The sequence below is a fragment of the Protopterus annectens genome, chromosome 12.part0 (genome assembly GCF_019279795.1).
Source record: "Protopterus annectens isolate FY-2018-M chromosome 12.part0, PAN1.0, whole genome shotgun sequence".
In the NCBI taxonomy this organism is placed as follows: Eukaryota; Metazoa; Chordata; order Ceratodontiformes; family Protopteridae; genus Protopterus; species Protopterus annectens.
In genome coordinates this window covers 1,366,382,304-1,366,394,685 of record NC_056746.1, presented here as the reverse complement: position 1 = coordinate 1,366,394,685, position 12,382 = coordinate 1,366,382,304, and the positions used below count along the sequence as shown (strand labels likewise).

The 12,382-nt window shown below is 41.7% G+C and overlaps 1 protein-coding gene across 6 annotated transcripts in view; it reads right to left on the bottom strand.

Annotated features, from left to right (window-relative positions):
- Positions 1 to 12,382, bottom strand: part of SIRPB1 (signal regulatory protein beta 1) — a 1,192,076-nt gene that overhangs the window by 22,018 nt on the left and 1,157,676 nt on the right. For all 6 annotated transcript variants that reach the window (XM_044090420.1, XM_044090421.1, XM_044090417.1 and 3 more), the window contains one exon: positions 11,564 to 11,611. In XM_044090420.1, the coding sequence (XP_043946355.1) occupies positions 11,564 to 11,611 (48 nt within the window). The remainder of the gene's footprint in view (positions 1 to 11,563; positions 11,612 to 12,382) is intronic.

The window sequence follows — 12,382 nt, the reverse complement described above, 5'->3', positions numbered from 1 at the left end:
AGGCAAATGCACACAAGGTCTTTGGGAAGCCTAGCAACTTCATTTGTACATAAGTCAGAAAGAAATGATGGCAGTACAAAAGGCTCTGACATCTTTCAAATCCCATCTCAGGCCAGGGGTTTTCCTTATAAAAACAGACAACACCATAGTAATGTGGTATATGAACAAACAGGGGGGACCTAATCTTACCCCCTGTGCAGGTTAGCCATGAGCCTCTGGCTTACAGCTACCTCCATGGGTTTACACCTAATTCCCGATACCTACCAGGGGTCAGCAACACCCTGGCAGACCACCTAAGCAGAAACTTACTGGACCTCCATGAATGGCAGCTCCACAAGGAAATTTTTCTGTTTCTGCAAATCACTCAGGAGTGGGAGACTCAGAAGTGGATCTCTTTGCCTCGCACCTCAACCACCAGCTGCAACAGTTCTGTATCAAAGAATATCACCTCCTACCGTGGAAGATGGATGCCTTGACCTTCCCCTGGAACTCCCTCTTTGTATGTGCATTCCCTCCTCTGCCCCATATTCCCAAGGTACTGACCAAAATAAAGGAGGAGAGACCAAAGGCCATCCTCATTGCTCCAGATTGGCCCAGACAACATTGGTACCCCTTACTGTGCAGCCTGACCTTACAGTCCCCCAAGCAGCTTCCCCTGATCTCAGACCTTTTGACCCAGGTGAGGGGGATGATACTGCACCCAAACCTACAGACTCTCAATCTTTCAGCATGGCTTATACCTTAAAAGCTAACAAGGAGCCCCTGTTAAGCAAACAGGTCCTAGACATCATCACAGAGGCCAGAAGGCCTAGCAGCAGAAAATCATACCCAGGGAAATGGAAAAGATTCTGCTCCTGGAACCAGTCCAAAGGGGCCAGTGCCTCCCATCCTTCCATCTCTTTTGTCTTGGATTACCTAGCCAAGTTGTTCAATAGTGGCCTTGCTTTCTCTTCAGTACGATTCAGACCCACCCCTCTTATCTCATCCTTTGATTAAGCAATTCCTCAGAGGGGCTTCTAATATCAGACCTCCCAGAAGGCCTCCCATGCCACCCAGGGACCTGAATTATGTTCTAGAAAAACTAACTTTACTTCCTTTTGAACCTGCTGCTTCTACAGAATTGAAATATCTCGCCTGGAAGACTGCCTTACTACAACTATCACCTCAGCCAGAAGGGTATCAAAACTGCAGGCTCTCATGGCTGTTGAGCCCTTCATCATTTTACATGCAGACAGGGTCTACCTGAGGACTAACCCCTCCTTTATGCCAAATGTGGTATTGGATGTGACCCTCAACCAGGCCATACACCTATCTACCTTCTTTCCCAACCCTCAAAACAAGGGGGAAAGAATTCTACACTCACTAGACATGCACAGACAACTCAGATACTATCTGGACCATACTAAACCATTCAGAAAAACAGACCAACTACTTGTCAGCTTTGCCCCTGGGGCAGAGGGGAAGCCCATTTCCAAACAAACCATTTCCAAATGGATATCACACTGTATCCATTTCTGCTACAGACTGCATGGGAACCCCCCCCCCAAGTCTATCCGTACCCATTCCACTAGGGCAGCCTCTACTTCCACAGCCTTCCTCAGAGGAGTCCCCACCAGGGGCATCTTGGAAGCTGCCAACTGGACCTCTGTCTATACCTTTACAAAGTATTACCACCTACCTCTTTTTTCTAAGTCCAGGGCAGGGTTTACCTCTGCAGTTCTGCAGGGCCTGCTGACCCATGCCTAGGACTCTAACCTATCCTTCCACCCCTCTCCTCAGCTGTGGGAATCCTCCCACAGGCGATGACTGCAACAGTGAAACACAAAGAACATAGTACAGTTGTTTACACTTACCATAAATGTAGATGTTCGAGTGTATTCACTGTTGCAGTCCTGGTTTCCCTCCCTCCATCCCCCATATAGCATCTTCTCCTAGGGGGACATGCTTCCCATGGTGGCTTTAGCCACCAGGACCACTTTTCCTTATTTCCTTGTGCTTCTGATGGGTTAGGGCAAGAAAAGCTGATGTAATGATGTTGGTAGCTGATGCAAAAAAACATTGACTCTGGTATTCGGGCCATTCGAGAGCTACCACAACAGGGATCACCCGCAGTGAATGCACTCGAACATTAAGGTAAGTATACACAACTGTACTTTACTTGTGCTCAAATTAACCTATCCCATTTGGTTAGAGAGGGCCTTACCCATCCCGTAGTCAATAATTATATATTACCCCTAATGAAAATAAATGGGATCATATTGTAGATAATTTGAGGGGATCCATGCATGGGATAAAGCATCTAGGAGCTCCCTCTGTCCATTAGTAGTGAAGGGGGCAGTATTGGGGTAAATTATCTGTTTCGCAGTTCTTGTAATGCTATAGCAATGTCATCATTCACATAGACCAGGGTGCACACATCAATAGACTACCCAGCCATTCAAAGCAAATGATGACTAAGAATCATAACCACAGTGCTGAAAAGCAGAGTACAGCATAGTATGAAGTATACATCAGGACAGCACTAGACACACAGCGCAATACTCACATGCAATGTACATTAGCAGGGACTATGGGCAGGGTATGCAGAACAGCTGATAAACATAGGAAGAACACAGCAATCTCCACACATGCAGTCTGTTGTGTAAGTGTAAAGATACAACATTTGAAAAGCAGTGCAGCAGCTAGAAGAGTACAAATTATAACCTTAGGTAAAGTGATAGCCAACAAAAACTGTGAAGGACCATTGTAGAAACATTCAAAACACAGGTATGGAGATGCATGCACATTTAGGTATGTAGAGGAGTACAGGGGCACATATGTGACAAGTATGACAAAAGTGGCATGCACTGCAAAGAGATGTGCATGGGGCTACAATGGCATGTGCCCATGTTGTACATGATATATTTAACACGGGGACATTCACTGCTTTATACAGAGCATGAGTTAGGCAGGTGACATGTCACCTGCATACATGCAAGTCACAGTATGGATAACAAAGAGACTAAATCATCCCCACATTGACTTGATGAATACGTATTTTAAGAAGAGGGAGGATCATAGGGTGACGTACAAGAGTGGAGGAAGATGCATTCAGGTGGATTATATCCTATGTAGGAGGGTCAGTCTGAAAGAGATTGGAGACTGTAAAGTGGTGACAGGGGAAAGTGTAGTTAAGCAGCATAGATTGGTGGTCTGTAGGATGACGTTGGTCATCAAGAAGAGGAGGAGAAGTGTGAAAGCAGTGCCAAGGATTAAATGGTGGAAGTTAAAAAAGGGTGATTGTGAGGTGGAGAAGAGTTAAGACAGGCACTGGGAGGCAGTGAAGAGTTACTGAATAGTTGGGAAACTACAGCAGAGCTAGTGAGAGAGATTGCTAGAAAGGTGCTTGGTGTGACATCTGGACAGAGGAAGGAGGATAAGGAGACCTGGTGGTGGAATGAGAAAGTACAGGAGAGTATACAGAAGAAGAGTCTGGCGAAGAAGTGGGATTGCCAAAGAGACGAATAAAGTAGACATGAGTATAAGGAGATGACACGCATGGCAAAGAGAGGTGGCGAAGGCTAAGGATAAGGCATATGGAGGGTTGTATGAGAGACTGGACACTAAAGAGGGAGAAAAGGACCTGTACCAATTGGATAGACAGAGGGACAGAGCTGGGAAAGATGTGCAGCAGGTAAGGGTGATAAAGGATAGTGAGGGAAACGTACTCACAAGTGAGGAGAGTGTGTTGAGTAGATGGAAAGAGTACTTTGAAGGGCTGATGAATGAAGAGAATGAGAGAGAAAGAAGGTTGGATGATGTGGGGATAGTGAATCAGGAAGTGAAACAGATTAGCAAGGAAGAAGTAAGGTTAGCTATGAAGAGGATGAAGAATGGAAAGGCTGCTGGCCCAGATGACATACCAGTAGAAGCATGGAGATGCTTAGGTGAAATGGCAGTGGAATTTTTAACCAGATTGTTTAATGAAATTTTGGAAAGTCAGAGGATGCCTGAGGAGGGGAGAAAAAGTATTTTGGTACCTATCTTTAAGAATAAGGGTGATGTGCAGAGCTGTAGTAACTAAAGAGGGATTACATTGATCAGTCACAGCTTGAAGTTATGGGAAAGAGTAGTGGAAGCTAGGTTAAGAAGGAGGTGATGATTAGTGATCAGCAGTATGGTTTCATGCCAGGAAAGAGCACTACAGATGCAATGTTTGCTTTGAGTGTTGATGAAGTACAGAGAAGGTCAGAAGGAGTTGCATTGTGTCTTTGTGGATTTAGAGAAAGCATATGACAGGGTGCCTAGAGAGGAGTTGTGATATTATATGAGGAAGTTGGGAGTGGCAGAGAAGTATGTAAGAGTAGTGCAGGATATGTACGAGGGTAGTGTGACATTGGTGAGGACTGCGGTGGGAGTGACAGATATGTTTAAGGTGGAGGTGGGATTACATCAAGGATCAGCTCTGAGCCCTTTCTTATTTGCAGTAGTGATGGACAGGTTGACAGATGAGATCAGACAGGAGGCCCCGTGGACTATGATGTTTGCAGATGACATTGTGATATTTAGTGAGAGTAGGGACCAGGTTGAGGAGACCCTGGAGAGGTGGAGATATGCTTTAGAGAGGAGAGGAATGAAGGTCAGCAGGGCTAAAACAGAATATATGTGTGTAAATGTGAGGAAGGGTAGAGAAATGGTGAGGATGCAGGGAGTAGAGTTGGTAATGGTGGATGAGTTTAAGTACTTGGGATCAACAGTTCAGAGTAATGAGTATGGAAGAGAGGTGAAGAATAGAGTACAGGCAGGGTGGAATGGGTGGAGAAGAGTGTCAGGAGTGATTTGTGACAGACAGGTACCAGTAAGAGTGAAAGCGAAGGTCTACAAGAGGGTAGTGAGACCAGCTATGTTATATGGGTTGGAGACGGTGGCATTGATGAAAAGGCAGGAGTCAGAGCTGGATGTGGCAGAGTTAAAGATGTTAAGATTTGCACAGGGTGTGACTAGGATGGACAGGATTAGGAATCGGTATTTTAGAGGGTCAGCTCAGGTTGGACAGTTTGGAGACAAAGCAAGAGAGGCAAAATTGCATTGGTTTGGACATGTGCTGAGGCGGGATGCTGGGTATATTGGGAAAAGGATGCTAAGGATGGAGCTGTCAGGTAAGAGGAAAAGAGGAAGGCCTAAGATAAGGTTTATGAATGTGGTGAGAGAGGACATGCAGGCAGTTGGTGTGAAAGAGCATGATGCAGAGGACAGGAAGAAATGGAAAGAGAAGATCCGCTGTGGCGACCCCTAACTGGAACAGCTGAAAGAAGACGAATGAATGAGATGATGATTGACTTGTTGCAGTTGTATATGACATTGCCAAACATATCAGGAGATCAGCAAAGTTATAAAAAGCAGTAATCTCTGTGGTATCCCCGAAGTTTCAAAACAACCCACTAAAGTGTAGTGGGTCCAAAAACAAAACAGTGTAAGAAACTTCTCTGTGTGGAAGATTTTCAGTCCATATATTTCTAATTAATCACTGTATATTAATGAGATCAGACAATAGTAGTAGAAGTAGCAAACTTAAACTCATCTTAAGTCAAAGCAAAACAAAAAATAATAATAGAAAATATATAATTGTACAGCATTACTAAGTATTCGAAAGTAATCCAGGCAAGGCAGGCAGTCTGTTTCCAGTCGAAAATCCTTTATTAAGTACACAGACAATTGATCCCATGCCTGATAAAAAGTATTTATATATTTAGAAAGCTGGTGAGGTAATTATTACTCTATTTTTGTTTTACTTGGATCGCTTGCCATGTTTCTGGCCTTGGCAAGTGCCGAGGTGACCTGCTGCTTTGAGATAATAGGTTGAGGAATGGGGGCAGGTATACTTTGGAGGATGACTGGAGAGGACAGGGAGGTGAAGTTTTCTCCAAATCTGTCAGCTAACAGGTTGGCTATTATCTCCGGCTGAGTATGGCCAGTGCCATCCACAACCAGTTCTGTGCAAAGCTGGGTGTTTCCTTTTAGATTCTGGATATAGTTAAATAATTAAATAATGCTTTTTGATTATCTTTAGCTAGGAAGACTATTTTTGCATTGTAATTAGCTTTGGAAGACTTGACAAGATGTCTGATGTGTTTGTTTAAGCTAGTTCCCTCTTGTTCTTGGACATTAGTTTATTTTTCTTGTTGTATAGCTGGTTTATACTAGGGGACCACCAGGGTGGCTTGTTTTTTGGCAAGGCCTGGTTTTAATCTGGTCAGGTACAGCTGATTCTGTACAACTGATTAAGCGGTTATACAGGGCATTGGTGTATATCTCTGCACAGGAGTCAGTGTTATCTACATTTGAGGGGGCTTTGAAACTTCTTATACAATCACTTAGTAAGAGGTAATTTTTCTTAGAAAAATTCTTAAATATTTTTGAGCTCAATGGGGAATGTGATCTTATAATTACATCAAATGAGATTGATTACCAGGGAAGACAACACCCCATGACATTTGAGCATCTTCTGGGTGTGCTGACTAGCTGTTCCAGAGCATTTGGATAACAAAGCTCAAGAACCTCTGAGCCAACATGCTTGTGGTCATGTATGTTTCCCAGTCAATGGTAGGATAATTAAAATCACCCATGAGTAAGGTCTTGGGCTGTGAGGCAAGTGACTCCAGTAAGTCTAGGTATGTGGTATGCTTTTCCTGTTTCATGGTGCGGGACCTATAGCTAGCTATGATGTGGTAGGGGACTTTGTCTATAGTTAATTGGATGGATCTATATCACATATATGTTTGAACCGTTATGTTCAAAGTTACAAAACTTCGACTATGGATAAAAAAAAAAAATGGAAAATAAAATAAACTGTTTTAAGCAGGGGAGCAAGCCCCCCTGCACTCCCCACGTGGGGGGCTGTGACCCCCACACACCCCCACTACTTAAATATACCAACTCCAAGATTGCACCCCATCAAACAAAATGGAAACCCACACTTATGGAGATTTCCATTCAAACGCTCGAACATTTACAAATTAGAACTTATGGTCTTCACCATATGAGGTTCGAACTTGTAAAAGTTTGACTACGTGATAGGAACCCAGTTGGACATGGAGCAGCTTAAGAGAGTCATACTGTTTGTCCAGTCTAGAGGTGTACTTATCCTTAATAAAGATGGATACACCTCCTCCTTTGGTTCTTTCATGCTCAGTTTATGGTCTGAATGTATGTAAGTCATTGTAACCCTGCACAGCCGGGGTGTTTCCATGCCTTTGAACCATGTCTCTGTGACTGCACAGATGTCAGCATCTTCCAAAGAAAAGAGTGCTTCCAGGGAGTGCAGTTTCATGTTTAGACTCCTAGCATTAAGCAGCAGTACCTTGAGTTTATCTAGAGAAGATTTATTATGTAGGGAGGTGAGATTTGACAAGATCCACTGCACAGGAGTTATTCAGATAGCTATAGAGATTATTTGTGCCCTCTTTTGCATTTTATTATGCAGGGTATAAGGGAATTTGTAATTGCTTAATCTGACCACTAGGTGGAAGAAATAGCTTCATCACTGTGATGGTGTGCTATGTCCATCCTGTTCAGGGTTGCCAGACGTCCCTATTTGAGCGGGATTGTCCTGGGATCAGCAGCCCGATCCCGTGTCCCGCACTGCCGGTTTAAATCCTGGCGAAACAGCCCTCCACATACTGGCATATGGGCCAATTAAAAATCTCTAAATATGGAGCTGCTGGTGTTTAATGCGGAACATCAGGCAGTACCTCATTAAACATAGCTGTGTTTTTTGATTGGCACGTATACCGGCATACCGGCATACAGGCCAATCAAAAATTGGTAAACATGGAGCTACTTGTATTTAATGTGGAACTGCAAGATCTTCCGTATTAAACAGAAGTAGCCCCGTAAACCAAACTAATGAGCTGTAGGAAGCATCGTGTTTTTAAGCGTTGAAGACCTTTTTTTTTTTTTTTTTTGGTTCTCACTTTGTTCCTACTATTTGTGTGCTTCCATGCATGCTACTGTCACAATTTTGGTAGAACCAAGACCACCTGCTTGGTCTCTTGCCACTGCATTGCCTTCAGGCTTCCCCTTGCTCTTGGTAGATTTGCTGCTGTCATGGCCACTAAATGGTTTCTCCTTCCCACCCTCCCCCATTCAGCTTCTCCAACAACTGGGATGCTATTTAAACTTTGGTCATCTCACACAAAAAGCTGTTAAACTAAATGAGTCTTTAATACTGTCACTTCATTTGTGGCAAGGTCATTTACCAACTTAGCAAGCTTGGCATGAACCGAGGTCAGTTTACAAATATAAGATTAAATATAATTCAATATTGTGCTGTGCATGTTCAGAAGAGGCCATCTAAGAAATTAGGTTAGATTTGTCACTAGAGAAAATGTTTCTAAATTTGGGCTTAAAAAATACATTAAACATAAGGCTACTGAGGTCTAAAAGCACTGTTTGCAATGGAAGTATCATATTCGTTCTCAGAATCTAAGCATGGGGGCAGCAGAGACTAAGTGCTTAAAAAGGGTGGTTAGTAATGAGTGCAAAGGAGTAATTCAGAGGAGCGGTAAGTAGAGATCAAAGAGTGGGATGGAATCGATGCAGCAGAAGTGATGGGATACAGAAGATAGAACAGATGGAGGCAGAATAAAGAAACAAAAAAGAACTTGAGACAGAGTTACAGCAGGAGCAAACAAAAGTGAAGAGGAGGAAGATCGACTGGAGGAGGAGGTAACGGGTAGAGGATGGATGGAATCAAAGCGCTAAGGCATTCCGCGGGAGCAGCGGTAGTTGGACAATGAGCAGATACAGTCAGGCACTCGCGGGGGGCAGTAGGAGCATTAACAGTTAAATTCAACCATAAGTACGCAAGAAGACAGAAGGTGTAGCTGAAATTTAAATTAAAGAAGGTAGGAGAGTTACCAAAAACAAAATCAAAGACTGGAATTTTGTAAATTTTATGACAAACTTTAAGCAAGGCAGAATGCGAGGCAGATGAAGTTTGAGAAATGAGAAGGTCTGGGGTTGGGACAGGAAGGCAGAGATGTTGCATGAACCTGCTTAACACGGGTAAGGTCATGGTATCAGTTAGGCATATAGAAAGATAAAGCAGGAGGACCAGATGGATTCCCAATTGACTAGTATAAACTGGTTGGGATATAAGTGGGAGAATATATAGTCAATTTGGTTAATAAAATCAGAGATAAGGAGTATATGCTGCAGAAAACGTTGCAGGCAGACATGCTGGTGCTATGCCTGCAAAAGAGGGCTTTGTGAATATCAAGATTTGGAGGATGCATTCTATATCAGTACATAAATATATATACACACACATGCATATATAAACTCCACAGTCAAACTACGGCAATAAATAGATAAAATTCTGAAAGTGTATCACCAGTTTGCACCATCCCACAAACGATAGTAAAGCAAACTGTGATATTATTTATAAATCTGTTAGAAAATGAATGCCAATAATCACAAAATAAGCATATTCCGTTTTTATTATCAGAGTTTTAGGTGTCAGTATATAGTGTAGAATAGCATTAGATGAATTGGTATTAGATCTCATTTTTAGATCATTTATGTATAGATGAATCACTTGAAGAGAACCCATACAGAATGCGTTCTAACACAGAGGCTGTCACATGCTTGCATTTAAGTGTATCTGTAGGATCTATACCATCCCCTTGCTGGTAAGTTTAAGATGGAATGTACAAAACTAACAGTGCAAATAATATTTACAACAAATACTGCCCTAGTTAATGTAGGGCATATTATGTCAAATGATTTGTGCTGAAGGAGACATCATCTAACTTTACTCAACACAGGCTGCACAATGCAGAAGTGATGTGTATGTGTTTTGTCGGGTCTACTTCTCATGACTGAAATTTCATTTGACTGCATTTTATTTGACCGATACCATAATATCAAATTTTCAAAATACTGAAAACTCATCTGTCCGAATCTCATTGTACTGAATTGTAAGTCATAGACATGATGTGGGTTTCCCTTCTCCTGTGACTTGCTTTTGATAAAAATAATTGCTGTAACTTATAATGCTGATTGTCAGAATACCAATAGTCATGTAGAAAGTAGTGTTGTAGTCTTTTTAAATGTGGGTATGTCTGTTTACATTTTTTGGGAAGTATCTCAAGTAATATGGTGGATGTTTGTTGCATTTCCGGCGGTAGTGACAGCGTGCAGACAACTGTAAGGTAAGTAAAAGGTATATGCCCTTTTTCCCACTGTAGCGTGATCCTGGAGTTAGCATATATAGTTAGGGGGGTGTGGGGACATAGCCCCCCATCTACTTTGGTTTTATATCATCCCATTTCTTTTAACAGGGTATGTAAGTAGTTTTTAAATTCTGGAAAGGGTTAGTCATTGGTGTTGTAAGTGTGGATGTTTATGGTTTACAAGTTAGTATTTTGAAATTTAGCACTGTAACGTTTCAGTATTATGAGTTTTACCCAAATGAGTTTTCAGTATTTTGAAAATTAGGCATTTTGGTCTCGGTCAAATGAAAGTCATTCTAATTAAATTTCAGTAATGTGAAGTAGACCTGTTTTCTCACAGCTTGATAATCAAAGAATGTAATAGTGGTTTACATCTATTGCAGATGGTATAACACTTCTCCAAAGTCCTTAAAACAGCATTTCTGAAATGTAAGGCCAACATCAACAGGGAGGCCCAAACTTGTTTATGGTAAGCTATAAGTAACTCTGAAAATATCTTTGCATTTAAGTCTTGAATTTTAGATTTTCTATATGTAATATGATGTTGCTAAAAGCAAAATTATTATATTCATTGAATGTAGGCATTTGCATGTAAACAGTGACAAAAAAACAAAAGTCCAGAGGTAGTTATATTTCATAACTACTGGATGTGCAGGTGAGGTGTGAGGGATAGTGGGACAATCTTCTTCTTCTTTATCTTCTTTCGGCTTTATCCCATTTCAGAGTCGCCACAGCAGATCACCTTGTCCGCTCATGATTAGCAGTGGAGTTTGACGGTGTCGAGCTGCCAGCCCAGCGCCCAACCTTCCACAGAAGGTACACACACGCACACACTCACACCTAGGGCCAATACTGCTTTTAATTAAATAAATGGTATGTGCCATTCATCCTAATATATTATGAATAGAATGCAATATTGTTGTATGTCGGTAGGCCCAAGGTTGTTTACTGGTTTAGGAAGGCTTGCTTCACCTCTTCCATAGGCTTACAGGCATAACTGGAAGTTCACTTGTTTAGGTCAAGTAATCTGCAGGACATACTAAAATGATGTCAGCTCTCTAATTATGTGCGATGAGCTGATCTGAAGAATACCCATATCCTACAACTTACCAAGTTGGGAAGAGTAAAATGAGCAGAAGAGACAGATCAAGTTTACCTTGCAGACATCAAAGTTTCTATTCTTTAAAAATCCAGAATTATTTAAGATCATGGTCTAAATGTTCAATTTTTCATAAAGCTGGTCAGTCTAATGGGTCTATAGTTCCTGCATGAATGCTCAAAGGAAGAGACTGTCAAAATGCATGAATATGATTTCAGGTAACAATAATTAGAAGGAATCTTGTGTTTACCTGAGATGTGTTTTTCTGTTGCTCGTCTCTGTTTTTTCGAGTCCTGGCCTATGAAAGAGAAAATCATTTACCAGTTTTTAACAGGCAGTGTTTATTCCTTGCCACTGTATTCACATTTTATGATAGATTCAACATGTCAGTCTAGCCTTAAGGCATCAGTTTTAAAAATGAAGAAAAATGAACACATTTTATGATGCACACATTATGTTGTCAATTCATTACTAATGAAAATAAACTTTAATGGAATAGTTTTGTCTTTTGTAACATTAGCTTTTCATTTTATCCATCATTTACTAAAGCTTGACCATTACTCACGACAATAAACTGCATGACAACCCTTGTTCCCCGTCTCCTACTTTAATAGGAGACATACCAGTTTGTTAACTTACAGGTTTATTGACCCGCAGCTTGTCAATTAATTTTAATTGAAACTCATCTGTGCAAGCTAGGAAACAAGCACTAAAATGGGGCCTGCAGGGAAAGCAGAGCAGTAACTGCTTCTATCCATGACTGTAGACATAAGAAAGAGTGCTAGCATGGGTCCACGGGGGGCAGAAGGGTGGACGGGCAGGATCTTCAGTGCTCTTTTCCTAGGGTCAAAAGACTACACTTCAGTAGTTTGAGGCAGTCTAAGTGAAGATTTGATGAAGCACAAATAAACAATACAAACGCATACTTCCTTCCACCCATACTGATTGGGTCCCTATTAGACGTTCAACAGCTTAGGTTGTCGAATGCAGAATTATCGACACCTAAGTTTCAAAACTTTAAAATCACGAATGGCCACATACGCAAATTCTTTCCTCAGGAAAGAATCTG